This window comes from Sturnira hondurensis, unplaced genomic scaffold (assembly GCF_014824575.4).
Source record: "Sturnira hondurensis isolate 20B ecotype Veracruz unplaced genomic scaffold, ASM1482457v3 Scaffold0010448, whole genome shotgun sequence".
Classification (NCBI taxonomy): Eukaryota; Metazoa; Chordata; class Mammalia; order Chiroptera; family Phyllostomidae; genus Sturnira; species Sturnira hondurensis.
The window spans coordinates 2,613,213-2,639,228 of record NW_028083079.1 but is presented as its reverse complement, the minus strand read 5'-3'; the positions used below and the strand labels follow the sequence as shown (position 1 = coordinate 2,639,228).

At 49.9% G+C, this 26,016-nt stretch overlaps 1 protein-coding gene across 1 annotated transcript in view; it reads right to left on the bottom strand.

Moving 5' to 3' along the window:
• Positions 1–26,016, bottom strand: part of PAPPA (pappalysin 1) — a 224,054-nt gene that overhangs the window by 40,735 nt on the left and 157,303 nt on the right. Inside the window, 5 exon segments of the mRNA XM_037059146.1 lie at positions 7,222–7,393; positions 8,052–8,262; positions 14,253–14,436; positions 16,583–16,751; positions 25,246–25,459. Coding sequence (XP_036915041.1) covers positions 7,222–7,393; positions 8,052–8,262; positions 14,253–14,436; positions 16,583–16,751; positions 25,246–25,459 — 950 coding nt within the window.

The following is a 26,016-nucleotide window of genomic DNA, read 5'->3' as shown; positions in this document are numbered from 1 at the left end:
TGGCCCCCAGGGTCCCTCCCCTCCCCCCTAAGCCTTAATTCTGTCTCTTCCTGCTTCTTGCTCCCTACAGCATCAGCACCAACCTTGACTTCAGTTTAAATTGCCTGCATTCTCGAATGGAGTATAAGCTGGTTCACTCAGCCCTGTTTCTGTGGTGCTCACTGCCCCTTCTGCCCACTGTTTCCTGTTCCTGGCCCCGCCCATACACATTATCCCCTGGCACAAGCCATCCTGTCCTCATCAGCCCCAACTCTGCAGAGTGCACTACCTTAAGGTCTCTGGCAGGTGTTGCTTCTTTGGATCATCTGTTTCCACCTGGAGGATGAGCTCCTCAGGGCCCAGGAAGGTGCCCTATTCACATAGGTGCCCTGTTATGGAGCCCCGGGACCTTCTGCAATGTCCAATAGGTTCTAGCCACTCCATTCATTCACTCATCATTCAATAGATATTTCTATTCGTTTAAGAACTTTGTTTAACAAAAGGTGAGATGAATAGGCAGAGAGACATGGAATGCATTTGGTTAATAAATAAAGATAAATGAATGCATGGATGAGGAAATAAAGGAATAGGTGAGTTAAATGAAGAAGTGAGCAGATGAGGGAATGAATGAATGACTGCATGCATGAGAAAATGAATAAACTTGAAAGGCCTGAGGCAGGCCAAAGCTTCCCGGTCTGGGAAAACAGCTGCAAGGAGACAGGATTCAGAAAAGAAAGAGGGCCCCGCTCTGGGCCTCTCCAGAACCACCAATTGTAGCGGAAACCTCTGTGTCCATGAGTGAAGGATGGCCCATTCTGAGCACACAGCCACAGGATGACTTCAGCGTCCACTTTGAGATGTTCTGTGTGAGCTCAGGGAAAGTTTAAGAGGCTTCATGTGGCTTCAGAGAGCCCCAACTCTCCCTCCCAGAGCCCCAGGCCCCATGATTCTGCTGGGCCCCCAGGGGAGTAGGAAATTGACCCCAATTTCCTGTAGCCTTGGCCCAAAGCTATGATGCATTTGGCCTCCAGCCCCTGAAGGGCTGCAGATCTCAGCACTAAGGGGGCCAGAGCTGGCTGGGGAGCTTGGGCTGCAGCAGAAAATAGATTAGAACTAGCTGGAATCTGCCCGGGGATTTTCAAAGTGGGAGGGCTCCACCCTAAAAGGTGGGAGCAGGAAGGCACTGATCTTGCTACCTCCAGTCTCTCTCCCTGTCCTGCCCAGCTGCTCTGGAACTTTATGCTTTTGACTAATTCTGCTTTAAAGACTCCTTTTGCTAAGCTGCCTCACCGTCCCAAACAAGGCCTGTTCACAGGCTAGCTGTCAGGATCCCTTGGTGGAACCCAGACACTGAATCCAGCCCCACCTCTTGCTATGTGCGTGGCCTTCCTTCTGGTCTTGTGGTCAGTCTGCCTCACCAGCATGCTTCTCTTGCTCCCCACCACCACTCCTTTGCTGTGCCCTCTGCACAGCAGATTTTCTGGAGCCTCTCTGAATTTTCAAACCCTCCTTTGGGACTACATCTTGGTGCACTCAGCACTTGCCTACCACTTGGTGAAGATCCTCAGAGTAGACCCTTGATGTTGAATCTAGTTGGATCACAGAAGACCTGACATTGAGCATCCTGTCTGGGAAGCCCAGAGGCTGCTGTCAGGGAGCCTGCCAGTGTACCTGGCTCTGAATGCACAATTTTGCACAATGAGATGAAATCTTTGACAAGAGGGCTGAGCATCCCTCAGCAAAACAATATGCCTCTCTGGGCCCAGGTATCCATCTGCAAAAAAAGTATACTGTGCTCTCTCGAACTGTCTTTAGCTACACAGGTCTACAAAGGGCTGAAGGCTTATAATAATCACATAATGAAATAGGTTATTGTGTGCCAGCTGCTTTCCACACACTTGAAAATCCTTTTAACAGCCCTGGCTGGTGTGGCTCAGTGAATTGAGCACTGGATTGTGAAGAAAAGGGTCGCCAGTTCAATTCCCAGTCAGGGAACATGCCTTGGTTGCTGGCCAGGTCCCCAGTAGGGGGCGCATGAGAGGCAACCACAGATTGACGTTTCTCTTCCTCTCTCCCTTCCCCTCTCTCTAAAAATAAATAAAATCTTTTAAAAATCCTTCTAACAATGTAGTCGAGTAGAAATTATGTCTCTTTTACAAATTTGGAAACTAAGGCTCAGCTAGAAGGTAAAAAAGTAAGTTTTGAAATGCTGCTATTGTAATGGTTAAGAGTATGGCCTTAAGCCAAACTGCCTGGGGCCAAACTTCCTCTCTACAACATCCTCTCCATGTCCCTTAACTTCTCTATGCCTCAGTTTCCTCGACTGTTCAACGGGCATGGTGTCCACTACCTGAGAGTCACGGTGAAGATCGTGTCAATTAGCTTATGGGAAGCATTAGAGCTTAACACACACACACTGGGCTTGTTCAGAGAGAGCAAAGGCTCTTGGCCACTCTGCGCACTTTCTCTGAGGGTAACTTCAGAATCAACCCAACCAGCACCCACGTGTGAGAGAGATGGGGGAGGGGAGAGGAGATGAGGGCAGACAGAGGAACCAGGAAGTGCGGTGCAGGACTGACACAGTGGAGCTCTGGAGGCAGCCTGACCCGAGAAGAGCAATCTCAGTTCTATCACGCTGTGTAACTCAGGACAAGCCTCTTGACCTCACTCAGTCACAGCTTCCTCATCTGTAAAATGGGACCGTAATGCCAGCCGCTGTGGGGCTTAAACAAAGTCGTCTCTGTAAAGCACTCAGCCCGGCAACTGGCGTGGAGTAAATGCCCAATAAATCGCAGCTGTTGTTAATTATTTGCCTGTTCCCAGTCAATGCCCTCACATGCATGTGCTTCCTCCAAGTTAGGTTCAGAATGAGCAGAAAAATGTGGCTTGTGTGCAGAGTTAGTTAAAAGAGCGCTGGTAACTTGCTGCATGCCTTGGGGTAAGTCCCTTCCCCTCTTTGGGCTCCAGTGGTAGCACTTGTAAAATTCGTGGGTTGCACCGGCAGACGTCTGAGACCCTGCCCACTGCTAACACCACATGAGTCTGTGATATTTCTGACTTCCTCTAGGAAGCCCTGGGTGCTTGGGCAAGCACTTGCTGACCTTGGAGCTGGACATGGCCCCTGCTTGCTGAGGCACTGTGCATGAGAGCTATACTGTGTCCACAGCAGAACCCATATAGGCAGGACCAGCTGCATGCCACCAGGGGCAGAAGGGCTTTTGCAGCCATCCTCTGCGATCCCTGTAAGGGATGGAGTGCATATTGATTCCACTCCCATTCTCCCTCTCTTGCTCCTGTCGAGGTGCCGAAACCCACCACTAAGTGCCTGGCTTCGTGCACAAAGCACCTTCAGCCTTTTCCTCTCCTGCTGCAGCCTCTGTGCACGCATCTCACACTGACCTTGTCCCCATCCCGAGGTGGCCCACACCCACAAGCCCCCACGGTACTTCTTACACGAACTGAGACTGAATTATCACCTCAGACAGCTCAGCAGCATCTGAGCTCAATTAAGGCTGAGACAATTAGCACCTCTCCCCAGTCACCTGGGGATGACCCCTGCCTTTGCTGCCCACCTGCCCTGGAAATGCAGTGGGAAGCACAGGGCTGTGCATCGGTTCACACTGCTCACTAACTTGCAACTGTGGGCAAGCACTTAGCCTCCTGAACCTTCCTTCCTCATCTGTAAAATGGGCGTATAGTTTCTTTTCCAAAGGTTTACAGCGAATTGTCAAAATAAGAGAAAGTCTGCAACACCAGTTTGGCTTTCATGAAACACTTAAAAATAAAAAAAGCTGTTCTTATTAAAGTTCTTTGTCTCGGTTTACAAGGATAATGCTATAAATTCTAGAGCTGAACTGTCCAATAGGGTAGCCACTATACAAGTGTGGCTGTTGGCATTTAAATTCAAGCTACTTAAAATGGAATAAAACATCATATTTTGGTGCTTACTCTAGCCACATTTTAAGTGCTCCACAGACACATGTGGCTATTGGCCCCCACATTGCATAGCACAGATATGGAACATGTTATTAACCCACCAAGTTCTAGCAGGCAGCGACAGTCCAGAGCAGGGGTGTCAAACTCATTTTCCCCGGGAGCCACATCACCCTCGTGGTTGCCTTTAAAGGGCTGAATGTAATTTTAGGACTGTATAAATGTAACTACTCAATAGTTAAGTGAGAGCTTGGTGCTGCCACCAGGTAGAAACAAGGTGCCGGGCTGGATAAAACAAGGTGGAGGGCCGGATTCAGCCCGGGGGCCTTGTGTTTGCCCCCTGCAGTCTAGAGACAGTATGTGTTCTGCAGGTTTATTTGAGCAAGAGGTCTGGTTTCCCTATGGTTCATACGGATCTTCCCTCCCCACACCCTGGCCTCATGTAAGATGGATGCCCCCTTCTCTGACTTTCTGGGGCTAACTTTCAAGCCACTGCCCTTGTGTTTTGGTTTTGTAGGAGCCCGCAGGGAGCACTGGGGATGATCCCCACTAGAAGTGACCTTGCAGGCAGGCTAGTTCATTGGTGTCTTCCCCGGGGCTGCCATGAATGGGGGCACAGGCTGTGTGCCGTACAATCCCTGGGGTCCTTGGAGGCCCACGCTACCTTCATTAGCTCATTTAATCCTCACAAAATATGAAGGAGGTGGTATTATCATCAACCCGCCCCCCCCCCCATTTTATATATGAGGAAACTGAAGCTTAAAGAGTTAAAAAACTTGCCCCAGTTTTCCAGCTAGTCAGTGGTGGAGCCAGGATTCGAACTCAGACACCAGACCCAGCATCATCCTGGCTCCCAAGGAACCCATAAAGCGGAGGTTTTATTTGCTAATTTGCTTTTAGTGGTGGTGGGAGACAGAAAGCGAACCTCCCCTGCCACAGCCCCATCCTCCCTGCCAGATCTGGGACTTGTTAGGAAGGCAAAGAATTCCTGCTCCGTACAAGCTCTTCGATTCAAGATGCTCCGGGCTGTAGGTTTCTGCGTGTTTACAGGCAGTGAGAGGGGATCTGAGGTGAATACTAGATTTGGCTCTCAGTCCCCTGGTCTGAGGGTAGAGGAAATTCATTTGCAGTACAAACTAGAAACATCAATTGTATCAGGAGCCCATTTGGCACGCGTTCCCTCGTTCTTTGAGCCGACAAGCAATACCCTGCTCCTCTGCGTCTCGCCTCTCCACCAGTTGCCAAACAGAACTGCTTGAGTCGTCTGATAAATTTGCATTTTCCTCTCCTTTAAATACAAACTGGCCATGAAAGGTACTTGGCAAGCCCCAGGCAGGCTGGGTTTCAGTTTGATATCACGACCATGGCCAGAATATTATTTGGCTCAGTAGTCGGGGTAACTGTTAGCAACAGTTTTATGTAAGGGAGTGTGAGGGAAGTTGATCGGCCTGTGTGAGGCTGTGGTAATCTCCGGCCTCCGCTTGTTCCAGGGCTGGCTCTGGCTTCCCTGGCTGTCAAGGATGGGAATGGCTCGGGGACACAGACTTCCACGAGCGCACACTACCACGGCCTTTCAGGTACTGCCTGTTGGATTCAGTCTGTCCACAGCTGCGAGACCCAGGGCCTGATTGCGACTCCGTGGACCCCAGCTGTATCACCGTGGATGGCTGAATGACTTCTCTGAATCTCAGTGTTTTGAACTGGAAAGTGAGAAGACTGGCCTGGGTGTTTACTGCAGCTCTTTGCGCGGCCCTGTCGTTTCCTGAGCCCCTACTAGGTGCCCTGGTACTGTCCCCAGTGCTGGAAACACAGGGACGAGTAAAGACGTGGTCAAGGATTTCACAGCCTGGGACAGGGGGAGGGGTTGGGGGAGGAGAGAAAGGAGAGAGAGGAGACATAAAATGAACTTCAGTGCACTGTGTCCAGTGCTGTGCAGGGGGACCCTGAGGAAGGGCACTGAGCCCAATAATGGAAGGGACATCAGGAAGGGGTTCATGGAGGAAGGGATACAGCTGGAAAAGGTGAGTGACTGCAGAGGTGAGATCAATCATCTGGGGACACAGGAAAGGTCTTGAATGCCACCCCGAGGAGTGGGGATTTCATGCTGGTTCACCGGGGCTTTAGCAAGGAAGCTGACTGGTGCTCTTAACAAACCACTCTGGCTGAAGTGTGGACATTACAGTAGAGCGAGTCCAGGGCTTCGAGGGAGGGAGATGATCAGGAAGTTGCTTGGTGGCCTCAATTAGAGTGTTGGCATTGGGGACAGAGGCGAACTTCGGATGTCTTGGAGGAAGAATGAGTAGGACCCAGGAACTGCTTGGAGGAGGTGAGGGTGGTGGTTGGGCAGTGTCTGGTATTCGGTAGCCAATAAGGAAGAGTAATAAGGACTGACTGCGGGTACATCCTACCCTGGGGCCCAGCAGGCACAACTTGGGCCTCACCTGGATGAAGATGCTCACACACCTGGCCGACATGGAGTTTGCAGTTCAACCCTCAAGGGTTGGGTCTGTCAAAGAGGAGTTCCTTTGGAGTGGTGGCTTCTTTGGAGCCAGCTTGGCCCCTCATTTCCTTTCCCATTATTGATTCCTTACATGTCTTACTGGTTTGTGTGTGGCGGAGGGGGTGGGTATGTGTAAGGTTTAAGGAAAATTAGGTCACAGAACTCCAGCAGAGGCAGGCAAGAGTACTAGGCTTTCTCTCTGTTACTATTTGGATTGAGAAAAAGTTCAGTCCCTGCTACCTCCTTCTCTTCTCTCTTTTCCCATAGTTTTCAACAAAACTGTACCGCCAGTCTAATATGGTCCCCTTTGTCTTTATGCTTGAGGAGCCAACTAATGTCTGAAGACAGTGGTAGTCTTGTGACGTTAAATACTTCAGGGATTAATACTGTGGTGATGGTGGCAGAAAGTTGGCCTTGGTCACTCCTATCACATAACTTAACTTTGACCAGATTTATACACTGGGATTTCATATATGATGTCCTTCATAATAAAGGCTCCAACCCTGAAATATTTTTTAAGCTAAGAATCTCTGAACAAATAAAATCTGGCATCACAGGGAAGAAAACAAGGCCCAGAGAGGTTACAAAGAAAGATCATCAGGATCTGGCTTCTCAACTTCTGCACTGGTGATTCTGCTACCATACATGTCTGGCATCTGATGTCTGCCAGACCATACATGTCTGGCATGTCTGGATCTGACATGTCTAGCAAGTCTCCTGGAGGAAGTGGTTCCTAAAACATAGGCTGGTCTTTGGTAAGCGGACAGGAGATGTACCAAAGTATTGATCTCAAGTTCAAGGAGTCTTACCTGGGCAGCCTCACTGTCTTCACACTTGATCCTACACTCGCTGTTGAACCGAAAGCCATCCGTGCACTGGTAGAGCCCGTGGAATTTTGGTGGAGGTGGGTCACAGGTCACAGGAACACAAGCTACGTCCTGCCAGCTGCCATCTTGGGTACACTGAGTCTTAAAGGCCCGTCTTCAGAGAAGAGATAAAAGGAGAGACATCTCAAGGACCAGAGGCGGGGCTAGATCCGCGCTCTACCAAGACACCCAGGCTTCTCTAAAGCTAGCAGGCCTCTCATTTCCCTCTTCCATTCCTGGTCCCCTACCCGTCCTGTTGGGTAGGGGTGCATGCGGAAGGATTAAGGAAAATTCGTTCATAGAATTCCTTCACCAGGGGCAAGCAAGAGTTTCAGACAGTGTGGTGCTTACATGTGAACTGAAATAAAACCTGAGCTAGACAAGTCCTTGTCTTCCCCCTTCTTTCCAGAGTGCTCTGATTGGCGCCGACACGGATGATACTAACACCTACCGTTCACTGAGCAATTACTGGGTGCCAGGCACTTGGCAAGCACTTCACATATGCATCTTCACTTTACCCTTCACAATAATGCTGTGTGGAACTGTTAACATCACCTTTGTCTTGTTGAAAAATGGAGAGCCAGAGAAGTGAAGTCACTTGCATGAGGTAACACAGCCGGTGGGCAGTTACTAACAATGTCCTTTAAGATTCCCACGGCCCAGAATAGGGTTTGTGTCCAGCAGAGAAATGAGCGCTTCTTCCTACTCAGAGAACTAGACCCTGCTCCACTGCTCCCCAGGACCTGCAAATCTGTGTTTTCAGCCCCACTTACTTCTTTGACTTCCGAGAGGAGCCGGGCACATGGTATCCAGGTTTGCACTTGTACTTGCAGAAAGAGCCCACCTTGTGCTTGTTCTCTCGGCACCGGGTGGTCTGGAGGTCTGCATTGGGCACCGGGGGCGGAGCTAGGCACATGAGCTCGCACGTGGCCTCTGGGAAGGACCACAGCCCATCCTCCATACAGGTCAGGAAGCTGTTATTGCCTGGAAACAACAGACAGGTGGGCTTAGCCGGCAGCATTCGCTAATAACCAAGTGAACTCACGGGCTGCCTGGACTCAAGCCAGCCTGAAAAAACAGAGGATCTTCCTGGTATAATTCCAGACCCTTCCACTTACAACCTGGGAACCTAGGGAGATCAAGACAGATGCCACGAAGAAGAGGAGATGCAGCTTGGAGAGTGATTTATCCCACGTATACAGTGAATTAAAGTTCAAGGCTCCCAACTACTGCTCCTAAACCTCTTTACTCAATAGGAAGGAGACCTCATAGGCCTCCTTGCTTTGCCAGGTGTACATCTGAGCCCGGGGATGCAAGCCCTTGCCTTCTAATAATTGACAGAGAAGCTCCTACGTGTATCTACTGAGAGATCTGAGGCTGCACCTCGCTGGGCCCTACTCCCCTTATTTACTCTAGAGCCCATTATGCCTGGAAGGGCCGGCAATGTGCTATCTGAAGGTCTGACTTTCTTGTCAGTCCCCAGGGTTTGTGAAGCTTTGCCAAAGCAGCCGAGAGAGCAGCACGCCCCCCGTAGCCCATGCCAGCTTGGACAGCGTGCTGATGGCTGTCGGGAAGCTGGCCTGACGGGGGAACGTTGCACATAAAAATGAAACTCGGGGAGTGAGGCTTTTCCCTGCCAGGTCGTATATTATCCACACAGCCTTCCCCCAGCCTCCTCGAGACAATGAGAGATGGACCTACAACTTGGGTTTCTCAATCAAACTCTCCTCTTCTGGGTGATCACTGAATGGTGTTGACAGCCAGGGCTGGAAGCATGAGGGGGGACCTGGGATTTGGAGACTGGAGGGTTTGATTTGAGGGCTGGAGGGGTGGAGGGATGGGATGGAGCTGACGGTTACTATGTACTGAGTGCTTTGATGTGCATTCTTGTGAATGAGAGAGGAGAATCTTGTGATGAGAATCTCGTGCTTTCTCACAGCTGTGCTCATGGTGTGACGCTTTGTATTTGGAAATAGAGACTCAGAGAGGAAGTGACTTGACCAAGTTCTCATAGTTAATAAAAGGCAAAACTGAAGTTTAAAGCCAACATTGTGTAACTGTAAGGCAGTTATTATTTTCAGTGGGAAGTTGGCTCTGTATGCTCAGCAGAGCCCTTGTTATCTATTCTGAGAGGCAACCCCAATAGCCTATCTATAGAAAGAAGGCAATTGCTCCTGCCTTTCTTTTTTCGCTTTCTAAAGATTTTATTACCTTGTTTTTAGAGAGGGGGAAGGAAGGGAGAAAGGGAGGAAGAGAAAAATAAATATGAGAGAGAAACATGAGTCAGTTGTTTCTTGCATGCCCCCAGTGGGGGACCAGGCCCTCAACCCAGGCAGTGCTTTAACCAGGAATCGAACTGGTGACCTTTCACTTTGTGGGATGATGCCTGACCCACTGAGGCACACCCTTCAGGGCTCTCCTGCCTTTCATGGTGATGAGAAGACACAATGAAACTACCATATTTTTTGGACTATAAGACACACCCACCCAATTTGGGAGGAAAAGGGGGGGTGCATCTTATAGTCCAAAAGTACCTTACCTGGCTCGCTAGGGGTGGGGGCAGGAGGTGGTGGAGCAGAGTCACAGGTTAGTAAATATTTTACCACATTTTTTGCTTCAAAATTTTTTTCCCATTTTCTCCTCTAAAACCTAGGTGCATCTTATGATCCTAAAAATACGGTGCATTAATGATAAGTGTCCAGAAAAGTGCTGCCAATTCCTTATTCGCTTCTTTCACACCCTCTATGCCTGCTGGCCTTCCTTCCCCTCCTGCCTCCTAACCTTTTCCCAACATTAGTAGAACTGAAAGGACCACGCGAGTTGCACAGAAGGTTCCATTTATTCAACGAGCATCTACGTAGCGTTTACTATATACCCACTACCATTTTATATCTTGGGACAAAGCAGTAGACAAAACTCAAAAAAAAAAAAAAAAAAAGAAACCTCAAACCCTCTTGGAAACCTCTTGGAGCTTATATTCCCATTGGATGGGGAGGAACACAACAAATTATAGCAAGAAGTAAAGTATTTAGTGTTCCAAAAGGTGGTAAGTACTATGGAGAGGAATAAAGCAGGAAAAAGGAGGGAGCACTGTGCAATGTCATGTCAGCTCCCCCGCTTCTCCTACCCCTCCCCGCCTTCCCATCATTGTCAGTGTGATTCATCTGGTGAGCCCAAGGCAATTTAGTGTCTGTAAACTCCCAGAGGGTCATGCATTGATAAACTGGGATACTGCAAAAACAAACTGCAGCTATTTCTACAGCACGTCAAAGGCGTAAAGGGTGTGGAAGGGTGATTCACTCGGCTTCCACAGAAGCAAAGGCTTCCAGAACACCAGTGACTATGAGCTGCTTTCTGCATTGCCTCTGTGATTGGGACAGAGGTGTGGGTTGCCCTGTCATAGCAAAAGGTGCAGGGGAAGAGGAGGTATAAGAGACCTGGGGAGAACACCCCCCTCTAAATTTCCCAAGAAGGATGAAACATCTGTGGAAAAAGTGCCGGGACTCTAACACGCACCCTCTATCTGCTCTGCAAATCCTAAATGGGGAAGTGAAAGTTGCGGTTCCTTTGTGGCAAGATAACACAACAATTGCAAAATGTTCCTCCAGAGATAGAAAAAACAACACACACAAAAAAGCAAACCAGAATATCAGTCCTGGGAGAGGGTAAACAGGCATTGACCCTGTGCCACAGTCCGGAGAACCACACGGAAGCAGGAAAGCAGGGACTGGAGATTCAGGACCATGGACACGCTCTCGCCCCACATCAGATGAAACCGGGAGACGCAGGCACGGAACTGCACAGAATCTGCACATCCATGCCCGGCTGCAGCCACTGGCTACTGTGCATGTGGCTTTGAAGACACATGATGTCCATTCCCTGACCACATTCCCTTGGCCCTGACCTCCATACCCTGAAGGATGTTTACAGCAGCTGCAGCCCCTGTCTATGCGAGAGGCCCTTTGTCCTGATCATGGGTACACATTCCTCCTGCACACAGGGCACGTTCAACAGTCCCGAGGAGTTGGTGACCCTGTAAGTAACCCTCAACCAGCGACGGAATTGGTGGATGCACATGCCAGTTTCCAGAGCTGCGGTAACTGAGGAATATTCTACCCTAGTTCCTCAAAGCTCTGGTTGCCCACAGCGGTGACCGGCTTTAGAAGAGACCCTTGAAGGGAGGTCACTTCCACGCCTCCCTTTCTCGTCGCCCTACCTGAGTCTTCTAGGGGAACATGAGGCGGAGCCCTGGGTGAAGGCATTTCTGAGTCCGGGGTTTCTTGTGGAGCGGAACAGTGCTGATGTCAGAGTCCTGCTTCCAAAAAGTTGTGTGACCCTGACCTTTGTCCACCTTTCAGAGTCAAGAAAGGAAAACTTGCTCAGCCTATCTACAAATGTGCCGAAGGAAATTCCACTCTCCACCGAGTATTACAATAATTATACACTGTCAAAAGAGATGTGCCCGTCTGTATTATTTTACTTATAAGATTATACAGAAGGCCAAATCTCTCTGGGATTGCCTTTAAGATTAAAATTAACCTAGAACAGAACACAAGGAGGAACGTGCCAGGAGACCTGAGGTCTGGTTTTCCTTGTATCCCTACCTAGTGTTGGCACTGCCCACATCCTAACGGCAGGGAATGCAATCTCGTCATTCTTTTACTTCTAGAATGAGGACTAGTGCCAAGCACATAGTAGGCCCACAACATGCATTTGTTACGTGTATGAAGTATTGTGAGTATGTCTGTGACCTTGAACAAGCCGACTAACATCTCTGGCCCTAAATCAAAGCTGGCCTTGAGTTCTTATCTAGCTCTAACATTTTAGAATGTGAAAGGCTATATACTGGCCACTGTATTGTTCTGAGAAAACAAAATTGCAGCTACCAAGGACAAATAAACACTGAGGAGGCTGCATTAGCCGAAGGCGAGTGCTGGTGAACTTGGGAAGAGATTGTTCTATTTTTCTTGGTAAGAAACAGAAGTCGCAGTAGAAGAAGAGGAAGAAGGCAAAGAGCAAAGAAGTGGTTTGGACCTTATGACATCCTAGACTCTGCTATCTCCAAAATACTAGGGCGATAAGATAAAACATTCTTTTGGAGGTTGTCGGGAAATTCCCCTTAGGAGGTGGTCCTGTTTGTGGGAAGATGCCTAATGAAACCCCTAGGATTAAGCTGAAGCCTCCAGGCCCTGGCTGTCTGCTTCTGGAAAAAAACAAAAACAAAAAAACAACCAAAAACGAATGGGTCTCTGCCAGAGAGAGGAGAAAGAATTTGAAGTTCCTAAAGGGAGGGAGGTTGTGGCAGGATTCTGAAGGGAGAAGTTAAGGGGTGAATAAAAGAGCCGAGGGTAGGCGAGATGGTTAATTGCTGGGCACTGTTGGATGTGGCCAGTCTCCCAGCCAGCTCAGGCCCTGTCTTGAGAACGTGCTCGATGGTGTTGGGTATCTTTTGGAAACTAGTGATGAACAGACTAATCTGAGGTTAGAGAGGCAAAGCTGAGATAGAAAAAGCAACAAGAGCCATAATAGAAAGCAAGTCTTTTAAAAATATCTTTGTCAGATGTGGGCATGCCTATTTTAGATACCCTACTCCAGAGTCAATTTCAAGTGCATCCAACACAGTTGAGTTGAGGTGATGTAAGTAATGTTGCAGTTTAGGCCATTCCATTAGACATTTATGATTCTGATGTGTGTGTTTTTTTTAACTTGGGATTATCCTTTCCCTTGTGCATTTTTTGTAGGTTCTGTCTGTGCTTATAGTATTTATTTGATAAAGAACATTGGCATAAGTGATTCTAAGGCTATAAATTCTCAGGATATTTCGCATATGTCTCGAAGAAGGCTTGGAATGTAAGTGAAATTCAAGAAAAAAAATCACCTGGAATGTAAGAGGTAAGTGGGCTTGTGGTGCTACCTGTGTTATACCAGGTTCCCAGGGCCTGCACTTGACTGCATGTCGTGAGACAAAGAGGCCAGGAGAGCAGCCCCTGTACCAGGCTTCACAAGGGTGCCTGTCGGAGGTGTGTATTTACTAGGCACAGTCTCTCTCCCCCTGGGGTTTTACATATGCCGTCTCTTTGAATCCGCAACCTGGCCCTTTAGTGGGCACTCCTAAATCTACTTTACAAGTGAGGGTACTGAGGTGCAGAGATGCAGAGTTGCTCACTCAGGTGGAAGCTAAGAGCATTTACCTTCATACCACTGCTAACTTGCTCTGTGATTTTGCACAGATTCCATCCTCCTCCTCACAGGACCTCAGTTTCACCTTCTTTCCAATAACTGTTATTCCTGCTCAGCTGTAGAGCCCTTCGGATCCTGACATTGTAAGATACCCGGGCTAGCCTCTCACTCATTTCCAAAACACGGCCTCTTCTTCACTATGCTGTGTATGAGATGGTATCTCATACATGTTCTAATGGTCCTAGTACCTCGCCCAGAAGATGCCAGTAAACACTCTCTACCCAAGGCCAGTCTTCTCTCCCCAGCCAGCCTTTCTGAAAGAGTAGCAGCTGGCTTTGGAGAAAGTAAGACCCGGGCTCCGATATGAATCCCACCACTCATAACGTTGCCTTGGACAATTTCCTCCTCTGTGACAATGGAAATGATAATACTTACCGCTTACTAAGGGCCCTAATCATATCCGCAGAACTAGTACATCAATCCAAATGTTACTCTTTTAATCTTTTCCTCCCCCTGTCCCTCCTTACTTTCTTCTCTCCCTTTCTTCTTGCAAAATTCACAAGATTTTGGAGGGGATTCCATCGCCATACTTACCTGCACACTAAGTTTTCCTTAGCTGTCCAGCAGGGAAGTTTAATTGGTATTCCCAAAGTACAATTAGTGGAAGGAAATCAGGAGCACATAAAAAACCCATCCAACCCTTGGCGTCTGAGGCCCAGAAGGAGAGTCTGCAAGCCACCCCTGGGCTTCCCACACAGGACACAGGGCGAGCCTGGTCAAAGGGCCCTCTGTACCTTTCAGCTGCGCTGGGTGACGACACTGGAAGGAGCACGTGCTGCCGAAGGTGGTGCCCTCAAGGCAGGAAAAGGAGGCAGCATAGATGTGATACTGGTCTGGGATGCCACAGTCCACAGGCTCACATGCCACCTGTTTGTTCCACTTGCCCTCGGTGCAGGTCACTGTGACGCTGGGTCCCATCTAGAAGGCAGTGGCAGGTACAGTGAGTGATGGCAGACTGCATCCCAGATATGGGGAAACACCCTACTCCCCCAGGCTACAGCTCAGAGTCTTGTCAGGGCACCAGGAGACCAATGCTTAGTGTTTAACTTTAGCTCATGTCTAATCCTAACAACTGTATGAATTAGCCACTTCTGTTCCCATTTTATAAGTGCAAAACTGAGGCTCAGAGCCATTAAGTGAATATCCTCAAGTTACGCAGGTGGAAAGACGATAAGCGGGAAAGGGCTATGCTCCTAACTGCTACCTAGTTCTCCAGGTCATCATTTCCACTGTGTTGATGAGACTCTTGAGACTCAAGGCACTTGGGGCAGGATGGCTGCTTTGACAAAGCAGCCTCTGGAACACGCACACGTTAGGACACTGTCTGTCACTCTTGTCTTCCTCTGGCTCTGGAGGGGGTTCCAGGGAACCTGTTGTGGCATCTGGCAGACGGATGTTTTTCCTCTGGGCAAGTTCCTTTCCTTATTTCAGTTTTCTCTTTGCCACTGAATGCAAGGATTGTTTTAGGAGCCACTCCCTCATCTAAAATTTGATGGTTTGATAGTTGAGACAGGTAGATGTGGAGAAGAGACAGGCTGGGAAAAGTCACAGGTGGACCGTGATTTGAGCCAAACTAGAAGACGGAAGGGTGAGGCCATGCCACAGAGCCAAGGGAGGGACCGTCATCCGCAGCCCTGGGGGCTTCCACTCAAGAAGGAAGCTGCCAAATCCCAGGGGATTAGGGGTGCCAAATGTTAATCTGGGATATTAAAACCAAAGGACGCTTTTCTCTCGTAAGCACACATCAAAGAGAGCAGGGGTCCCTCACTGCCAAAACAACCTAGTTGTTTCCACAGGAGTTCAGATGGTCTGTGTCTGACACACGGAAGTCGGTGGCTAAGATAAGCGATCGGGAGCTCCCAGGTCTATACAAATAGGTGTTCCCAGCAACAAGGAACATGTCCTGTGTTATATGGCATGACGGGGCAGTCTGCCAGCAGGCCCTGGGAGAGGCTGCACGCAGTGACAGAGATCTGCATCCTCAAATCCAGGCTTCCCTGCCACTGTGCCCCAGTCCCCACACCCATCTGAGCCCTTGAGCAATGTCTGGCTGAACCTACATTCCCCTGTAGCTCAAATCCACTCCCTGCCGCTCCCCTCCTGCAAGACACATGGCTCTTCCTTGACCTCTCCTGATGGCCTCCTGAGGGCTCTGCTTGCAGCCAGTCTTACTGTCAGACTCTAAGCCACACCCAAGTGGGCAGCCAGAAGGACCTTTGTCAACCATGTTCAGACCGTGTCCCTTCCTTCAACAGCTCCCTCTCGACCTAAAGATAAGCCCCAAACTTCCCGACCAAGCTACCAGGGCCTGGTACCAGTGGACCCTGCTTGCCCCTCCAGCCTCATTGCCTAGGGAGGCTCAGGAAAAAGCAGAATCCGTCTGCGTCATGCTTATTCTCCCCCGTGGGCTTCCACACACCATTCCCGCCAGGGCCCAGGACACACACTTCTTCCCTCGCCCCAACACACACCCCTTCACCTGTCTATCTAATTCTCAGTTTCCACGTCGCTTCTTCCAGGCCGCTTTCCTTGAACCCTCTTGTGTTTCCAACAACATCCGGTCACAGCTTGTTGTGATTCATTCAACTCGTCTGCCCCCAGTATGTCACTAAGCGCCTTGTAAGGAGGAACTAGATGTATCTTAACGACATTTCCCCCCGTCTAGCATCTAGTTTAGCCTCTGGTTCCCACTGAACAGATGTTTTTTGAAGAGTGAATAAATGAATGAACGAACACCTCATAGACACCTCATAGCTCACCTGTTTCTAAAGCGGCCCATTCAGTTGTAGTGGAGTTTTCACTGTAAAGGTTTCATTCAAACCGCTCAGCCCCTGGTCCTCCAGAGACCCTCTGACACAGGTAGCGTGGAACACTACTGTGTAAGGAATGATTCCCATGCACACTCCAAGTTGATGATCGACTCATCCAATCAGCACATAGCTGTGGCGTCTCTACTATGTGGTAGCACTATTTTAAATGCTGGAGGTCCAGCAGAGAATGTGCTTAGCACCCAGTCAACCTTTCTGGGCTCCAGAGGGGCCATGAGCCCAGAACCCGCACGCACCTGGCTCTTGATAAGCTCGTCGTCACGCCGTATCTGGAGTACATAGCCCGTCCTGCAGCTCGCGGTGCACTGCGTGCCGTGGGAGTGGTCACTGCTGGAGCAGTTGAGGAAGGCGTTCTCCACGGCCAGCTTCGGGCAGTCAGTGGCCTCACATGCGAAGTGCACGCAGCTGAGGAGGGAAGAAACAAGAGGGTAAGAGGGAGTTTTCCTGCAGGGCCTCGGCACTCCAGCTGGAAGACAGAGGATAATAGCTTCTGGCTCTAAAATTTCGGGAGGTGGAGACTGAGGAGAGGAAGGGGACACTGAGGGAAGGAAGGGGAGCTGGCTCGGGCGAGGAAGACTCTGGAGGCAGTGATCAAAGTTTATTGTTAAGAGCACAAGTTATAAAAACAGACAGAGCAGGGTTCAAATCCCTGGAAGCTTTATAAGTTATTATGCTTCGAACTTTAAAGAGCCGCAGTTTCTCCATCTGTGAAATGGAGATCATTATGATTGCAGTAAGTATTCCCTGTGTTTCTTCTCTGCCACACACAGAGTTGAATAAAAGCATCTTTATGTTTTATGATAGTGCTGACTTCCGAGGGTTGCTGTGAAGATTAAATTGGATGGTTCAGGAAAAGCACAGAGCAGAATTCCTGGCACAGAAAAGCACTCACTAAATGGTAGCTAGTGCTATAAATAAATCTGTGCTCTACTACCTACAAGCTGTATAACTTTGAGCAAGGTACATCACCTCTGTGAGCTTCAGTATATTCTCAAACTCGGCCAACCCACAGGGCCATGTTGCTCAACGTGGGTGTCGGATGGAGCAGTCTTTTATAAACTGTAAAGTAATTTATGAATTGCTAGGAAAGCTGTGCAGAGATGATGCCTTGCATCTTGCTGCATCTGCTGTTCCTATCTTTCTGCCAATTCAAATTCCACTCATGCTTCCAGTCCCCAGTACGTGTACATTTCTACAGGACACTTTATAGGACACCTGTGACCCCAAGTGAGCCTCCTCAAGATCACTCTGTTCTCCTTTCTTTAACGCTAGCATGTCTTGCTTCGCGCACTGAAAGCACAGGTCCTGGGTGCCGAGCAGAGCCAGAGTGCATGCTGATCCTCAGGACACAAACGGAAATGAGATGGCATCCCTATGCCTGGTGACCTTTCCCCTTAGTATTATAGTTACAACCATGCTCAGTAACATTAATGACTATTCACAGAGTATATACACAAGCTCACACCATCCTCACAACAACCCTATGAGCTAAGTGTTACTCATTTTACAGTTGGAAAAATTGGGGACCAATAAGATTAAGTTACTTCAGCTCCCACCCAGATGTGTGGCTCCAAAGTCCTTGCAGCTAACCTCTCCCCACACCTGGACCAGCATTTCCCTGAGGGCAGAGGCAATGCCCATTTCACTGTGGCACCGTTGGCAGTGGCAATAAAGATGCCTCACACGTAGCAGACGTTTCCTACCCAGAAGGTGTGATGATGGTGGTGGTGTCTTGCAATAAATAGCTCCTCAGCATTCCATAGAGGTTGACATGTTGGGTCCTAACACCAAAAGCTTTGAGGGGTCATTTTTCTCTCACTATTGATTACCTGTCTGACTCTGGCTGCCCCAAGGCCTGGCATATAGTAGGCACAGGGAGATGATTTGAATTCAGAGCCTCAAGGCTTTCATTTTCCTGTCTTTATCTAGGAGACAGGGAGCAATTGGTGGTCATGCCAGTTTGAGTAGAAATTCCCCATTTTTTTCCTTTTTGCCAGTTTCAGGATACACTCCTGAGGGTTGTACCAGAACACAGTTGCTCGCCACCCTATACCACTGCCTGCTCAGAAGTATGGAGAGAAATAAAGTGGGGTGAAGGAGGGGAGAAGCTAAAGTCTCCAAAACATATCACAAACAAATTCACCTTTGTGTGCCAGTCCACATTTTAAAAGACCTGGGAAAGAGCAAGTGTTTGATTCAGGCCTCAGACGTCGTGCTGATGGGGCTGTGCACTCCCCAACGAACCCCCTCCCAAGATGCAGGGCTGGCGGGATTCCCCGCACTTGCCGAGGTACCTGAGCCTCCGCCTGCCCTCCTGCCCTGACAGCCTGGGAGCTGCACCACGTGGAGGCCTCCAAGAGACTAACTGCTGAGCCAACACAGGGGCTTTGACACCAAACAATGCATCTGTTCACGTTGTGTAAGTGCTGGGGGGAAAGAGCCACCTGGTTCCAATTTAAATAGATTTACTCTGTGAGCTACCAGCTTCCAAGCTGGTCTTCTGACCTATGTGTTCCAGACTGGCCATTCTCTCTTTGCACTCCCAGGATGTCCCAGGCTTATATCTGATGATGACCCAGGGGACTCTGGGAGCCCTGTCAAATGACAAGCAATCTGGGCTTCTCTGAGCTGTGGGGCCAATAAGGAAAGAGCAGCCCCCCCAAAAAATTCCATGCATATTAATGTTCTTCTTTGCAGGAAAAGGATAAACTGGAAAACTCGATTTTCTAGAATGGAAAAGGGCATGGGGCTTAGCAATTGGGCAAATCTGGGCTCCAGCCCCGGTTCTGCCATTCCTCAGTTGCTGCACCTTGGAAAGTTAGTTGTGTCACACCCTGAGCCCCCGTTTCCTCATCTCTCATGTGGAGACAACAAAATGACGTATCTCTTAAGACTGTCAACAGGGTGACATGTCTGCCACTCACCCACCTATCCAACAGACCTTGCCTGGGGGCCCTGCTGCATACAAGACCCTGTTCTAACATTGAGGACACAGCAGGGGAAGAGATAGGTCAGAATCCTGTCACCTGTGTATTTGAGGAAGGACATGTGCCAAAGAAAAACTAATGCATAAGCCTGTTTTAGACAGTAAGGCCCCTAAAACAAAGTAGAATTATAGAGGGTGACTGTTGGGTGGGGGGACAGGGCAGGGCACTTGTATAAAGGGGTTAAGAGGAGCCTCCATGAGGAGGGAATGGAGTGATCAGTCATATGAGGGTTTGGGACCCAGGGGACCCCAGGCAGAGCAAAGGGCATGTGCAAAGGTCCAGGACAAGATGGACCTCAGCATGTTTGTAGGATAGAAAGACCAATGCATGAGAAATGCTTTGGAAACTGAAGTTCCATGACAAAGTGGCCTCTCCACTCTGGCCCTTTCTGCTATAGAAGGAAAATATTTCCTGAGTCAGCTGACCACAAAGGTTCCATGGCCACAGATTGAAGCAGCATCTTCTTAATGAGACAGGCCAGCGTTCTTTATTGCAGGACGCCTCAGAACCTTGAATGTCCTAGAGCACATTGTGGGTTTCCAGAAGAGGCCAAAGTGTGCATCATTTTCAAAACTCTGATAACCTTTTTTCATGGGACATTTCTTAGGACTAGTGCCTCCCAGAACACGTTCTGGTGGGGGCGGTGAGGCACCCCTGCTTTCCTGCGCATCTGTCTGCACCTGGTTTGCAGGCTCGAACACAGGAAGAAAAGGGGGAGAGAGGTAACAGTGCTGGCCGCTGGCCTCTGTGTTTCATCCACGTCGTCTTGTTTGTATTCTCGCGGTGACTCCTGGGGGGAGGATTATTATTCCCATCTTCAAGAAGAGGAGCCTGGAAATAAGTGAGTGGAAATTGCTTGTCCAAAGGTACTGTGTGCATACAGAATTCGTGTGGATCTGCCTGCCTGTCCCCAAAGTCCCTGTGCCTCCCTCTGCTTTCCTGCTAGTTGAAAGGGTCATGTGAACACACTGTCTAAAAATGATAAACATTACCCCAACTTCCCCTCCCAAATAACTCCCTGACACAGCCCTGTCATTTCTGAGACACAAAAACAAAAATTAAAACAAGGAAAACAAAACAAAAGCAAAGCCTCTGGCTTAAAAAAAAATAGGTAGGGGGAAGAATGTAATACCAGTGATGGACAGTCAATAAAAATCATTTTGAAAGGAAAAATAAAGCTACTTCTCAGAAGGAAGGAATGTGGCTGATCAGAGGGCTGATGGAAGAACAGAGGAAACTTACTGATGAAATTCTCACATCGGGGCAAAGGTAGAGAATCCCTTCCCCTCTTCCCCAGATGCAGAGATGAGTGGATCCTAACAAATTCTCTCATCTTACGGACATTTTTACTTACTTACTTACAGACTCACGTTCCCTATAGAGGTCAAACCTTAGGTGATCTGACAGCCAAGCCCCCAACTGCTAGCCCCCCACCGCTTGGTGTGGCCCCAATCACGCATCACTGAGGAGGCCTGGGTCCTGCTGAAACCAGGACAGAGAAGGCCAACAGCGAGGGGGCAGGCGAGGGCTTCTCTCCTGGCTCTGTGCCCTTGACTCCTGGCTTAACTCCTGCGCCCTGCCACTTAGCTGCAATTATGCCGTGGGGAAGTGGAGATAATGACAGGCAGGTTGTTTAGAAATCATTCTGGGCTGATCAGATGGGGACAGAGACACAAAAACAAAAACAAACAGAAAAAGCAACCCCCCAGCAGGCATGACACTGGAAGGAGTGAAGGGGAAGAAACGCTCTTGGCACCAATGCCATGGTACCACCTGGCAAGGGAGACCCATAAAGAGTTACCATGGCAGGCCTCCTTTTATTGCCCAGAAATGAGATGGCCAAGCAAGTGATCCTAGAAGGCTCTTCCACCCTGGGATTCTGGAAGCCAGCAATGCAGTGGGTCAGAGGAGAGATTCTGCGGACAACGTGAAGGGCAAGCTGAGTTGGGAGTGCCCGTCGGCGGGGGCATGCCCAGCCAAAGCAGCAGCTTGCTGCCGTCCCAGGCTGCCGGCTGGGACTGAGGGCCTGTGGCCTAGGCTGGCTATGGGACAGTCGTGCCGAAACCTATGATGAAGAGGAAAGGTCTTTGCCCTAGAAGTCCGGAAAACTGGACTCACCTGCTGGTTCTGCCCCTAACTGGCCGTGTGACTTTGGGGAACTCAATTCTCTTGTCTGGACCTTAGGTTTCCTATCCCAAAATGGGACAGCAGCACCAGAGAATCTCTTGGAGTCCCCCAGCTTCCAGGGATCACAGTTTTATGTCACAAAACAGAGGTTTGTCATTTCAGAAGTCTTTGGAATGAGAAAAAATAGACTCGGTAATTCTGGACTGGGAGAGCAGGACCGCTGATGGGGGCGGGAGCTGGACAGCATTTTGGAGAAGAGTCCGGTATGATCCAGCACAGCTGAAGATACACATATGTTAGGCACCATGCTTCCATCTGCAGGGATAAACCCCTAGGCCGGTGACCCCTGGCAGATGTGCTGAGAGGTGCTGATCCCTTGGTAGGCTGGGAAAGTTGGGTGAGCATGTAGACAGAATATTCTTATATACAGAATGTATATAAGAATGTATATTCTTATATACATTCACCTAGAAGGCTGCTCTACACAGAGGCTCCTTTCCAGGCATAGACTCTAGGAACTCCTGACTCCAACCTGTGTGCACCCTCCACCCTGCTCCAACCCCAAAGTCCACCCTGGCTGGAAGGAGTTAATCTGACCGTGGGAAGAATTTCTTTTCTCTTCATGTTGGCCTTCCAAAAAGTTAGTTCCCTCTCAAAACTGCCTCTCCCCAGATGGGCTGGCACAGAAAGGGTAGGGAGAGTTTGAGGCAGAGGAAGAATGAATGCAAAAAGTAAAAGGGGCAGGAACAGGGGCAGGAACAGGAGCAGGACGGGGAGGGNGGAGGGGAGGGGAGGGGAGGGGAGGGAGGAAGGTAAGAAACTTACTTGTCTAGGCACATGGCCTACTGAATTTTATTATAAACTGCTCAATCTCTGCTTAGAACCATAAGTACAGAGAGAGGTGGTGGTGGTGGGTGTGGCACGCGTGTGTGTATGAAACAGACTCACTAGAACCTCCATTCATGGCTGCTGCACTTCTCATTGAAAAAGCCTCAGTCCCTTTGCCACCACCATCACTCCGCACGTCCACCCCATCTTTCCTCCTTTCCCTAAGTCTGTGTGGAGCTGGGGTTTGGCCAGAATTCCACAACTAGACCTCTCGTTTGAAACCTGATCCTGTTTTCTCCGACCTCTGAATTTGCTCCCGGGACTGCATGGGGGTGGGGGGGGGGTGCTGGGGGCCTTTGAATCGACCTCAGAACACACCACCTACATTGATCTGCAGTGGTGATACCCTGCAGCAGACCACTGGGTATCACACTGCTCAGGGGAAGAGAAAGGGAAGGAGGAGGGGAAAAGGGGTGAAAGAGGAGACAGGGGAGGGAGGGAGAGGAGGGACAGCAAGAAGAGAAAGCAAGAAGGAACAGATGGGGAGGGAGGAGAGGATGGGGTGTGGGTGGGAGGGGACAGGAAGGGAAGAAACAGGGCCTTTGACTACCTAGGAAACAGCAGGGAGCAACGTGGGATGTTTCTACTCCAAACTGAAATCTATAAAAAGTGATGCTAGTTACCTCCATGGTTTTAGAATGAAGGAAAACACCCCATGGCTTTTTACGGTGGTTGTTTATTTTCTTTTCTCTCCTCCTCGTTTGTTTGTTTTCATGCATTTGCACATTTGCACAGTCCTGCTATTTGGGTAAATACCTCTTCAGCTCCCCAGGAGCAGCTGCTGTGCACCCCCACCCCTGGCATTCCAGGGGGTGGCGGGTCCTCTATTCGCCCAGCCTCAGCCCTGGGGCCTCAGCCTGTCCCAGCCAGGCCCAGCTAAGGGCCAAGCCCGAAGAGGCCCTCAGGGTTGTGTCTTCAGCACTTGACTGTTTCGGCGACTAAACGCTCAGACTCACGGGCAAGCAGCTGTGAAAAGCCCTTTTCTCTCCCAGATGGATGTTCCTGGCTCTGGTGTGCAGAGCGTGGCTTTTAGGGGCTGACAAAACAGGGTTTCACCTCTGACGGCCTAGATGGACTCCACTCAGTCATTCTGTCCATACCTTCCAGGGCAGGTATGACAATGCAATGAGACAATAAAATAGTAACTGTCAGTCCCATCCCCTTCCCTCTCGCCCCTCCTAGCTCTCGGAAAATCACAGGCTGTTAGAACTGGAAAGAACCACAGAAGACATCCAATCCGTTACCTGATTCACAGTCCTCTGACCCACCAGAGACAGGACAACGCTTTGCCCCGGTTCAGTGTTCTCCCACAAGTCGACTGATGCGTTTCTGAGGTTAAACATTTCTCATTGTTTACTTCAGGCCCAGGAACTATTAATTAGGAATTCAAAGAAGTCAGTGCTGGCCTCAGTCCACTTGTGGATGGTGCGGGTATCTGGGTAAGGGAGGAAGCCACTGTGGCAAAAGCTGATGGATTTGTATTTTCCATCCACATTGTTTCTCTGGGTTCTGAGAATTAACTTATTTTTATAGTCTGGAGAGCCAGGCATGAAAGAGCCCTCTTAGGGCGAAATACAACAATGAGTGATATTTCAGGAGCTCTTTGGCCTCCAAATGGTTGCAACAGACTTTGCACAACAGAAGCTAGAGACAGTGGGTGCAAAGCAATGTGGGTTTTGCAACTACCTTGCGTGTGCTCAGTGGTAGCAGGGGCGTGGGAAAGGCCCGTGCCCCACTCCCACCCTTTCCTCTCCTCGCTCCCAGGTAGACAGGGCAGGGCTGCATGGCCTTTCAGAGGGCCTCACTCCTGGGGGTGCCCACTGAGATCCCACCCCTCCTCTCTCCCTCTAGGTCTCATTAAATGAACACGAGAGATGCTGTATCACTCTGGACCAGTTCCCCACTTTTGAAACCCTGGAATGGTAGAGGGTACAGATGTTTGGGCACTTTTAAGTACCAGAAAATCTCTGAAGATTCTTCCAGCTCTCACTCAGAGAGCTCCATGCAGAATTCTGGGTGAAAATTTCCAGCATCACATGGAGGTAGATGTCCTCTATCAGTGCATTATCTTTGCATGGTGCCTCACGGTTTCCAAGAGCACCTTCGCCTGCAGTGCACCCTTTAACGCTCACAGCCACCCCACGGCGTAGATAGCATCACCTGTTTACTCCGAATAGAAAACCGTGACTTAGAAAAGGGAAGCGACGTACTCATGGACACACAGGAAGGGGTAGGTTCAGAGCCAGGAAGAGGATCACTGGAGCTCCTGTTCCGTGCAGGGAACACCTTCCCCTCCTGGCCCTGAACTAGGCTCACTAACAGACGACCCGTCAAGAGTGCGAAGGAGCTGAAGTTGTGCAGCTAAAAGACAGGCTCCCAGACCACAGCAGGGATCTCCTGCGCTGGCCTTGGAGGACACACAGAGATTTCACCTGTCATTACAAGACGCAGTGAACTGGGATGAGACAAACCACAGGCCCCCTGCCCGGCATTTCAGAAGGTTACGCTCCCCCTCTGTGCCTCTTAGGAAGCACAGTATTCTAGCACCTCAGAGCTGAAATCGAGCTAGTCCACCTGTCCTTTCTTTGCTCCAATGAGGATGTTGAGGCCCAGAGAGAGAAAGTGGTGTCTCCAGGGTCCCTCTGCAAGCCACTGTCCGCTCTGGGACCACAAGGCAGGTGAGGAAGGTTCTCTTTCCACCACCCATCCCTGCTGCCCTTCCTCAACCCTGGAATTCAGGCCCAAAGCAGGGCCAACCAGCATGCAGAGGATGGAGAAGGGACACACACACACACAGATTTCTACAGCCGTGCACATGGCGGCCACATTCCAGAGTTCCTTCATCTCCGCTTGGCCACAGAGAGTGGCCCAGGGCGAGCAGACCCAGGGTGCCTTACCTCTGCTCCACAGAGCTGTAGGTCTCGCCTCTCTGGCAGCTGCTCAGGGTGACGGGGTCAAAGCTGTCGAAGGAGCGGAGGGCCACCCCCGAGACGGCGACCAGGGGTGAACTGAAGCTCACGTGTACCGCCTGGCTGTGGTAGAAGGGCTGGCTGAGGTCATGGACCACAGGGATAATCAGGGGATTGTTCCTGCAGCTCAGGACATGGAGGCCTGTCAGGGGAGACAGAGGGCCGGGGGGGCCAGGCTCATTACTCAAGGCCAGTCACGCCCTCCCCCACGGGCCCTTCCCGAAGCCCCCAGACCCTTTCATGTCACTGCACAAAAGCACCATTGGGTGGCCGGTGGGGATTTCGAGTTTGATTGAAAGTTTCTTTGTCTGCCTTTTTTTCTTGGTTTCAAATCTTTCCAACCCCTTGCCTCCCTGCCCCCTAAGCTTTCCCTTCACCTAGCGCCCAGGGCCCCTCTCCTCCCCCAAAGGGCCACCCCTCAGCCAAGCCTCACTGGCCCTCTCCTCCCTCCCACATTGCGCTAAGACTTGACGGTCTCAGTTGCCAGCTTTCAGGCTGCCTTCCCAGAAATAATTCACAGCACCAGGCCTTTCTGGGAGGGGGAGAGGGACTCCTCTCATTTTTAACCTAGGAATTTGGGAGCATCCCTATTGTTAGGTAAGGGCCTCTGTGGCCATTCTGTGGTCCCCAGACTAGAATCCTGAGTAGGAAGTGGCTGTCCAGAGGGACACCAATCAGCCAAATCCAAATAGAATCCAA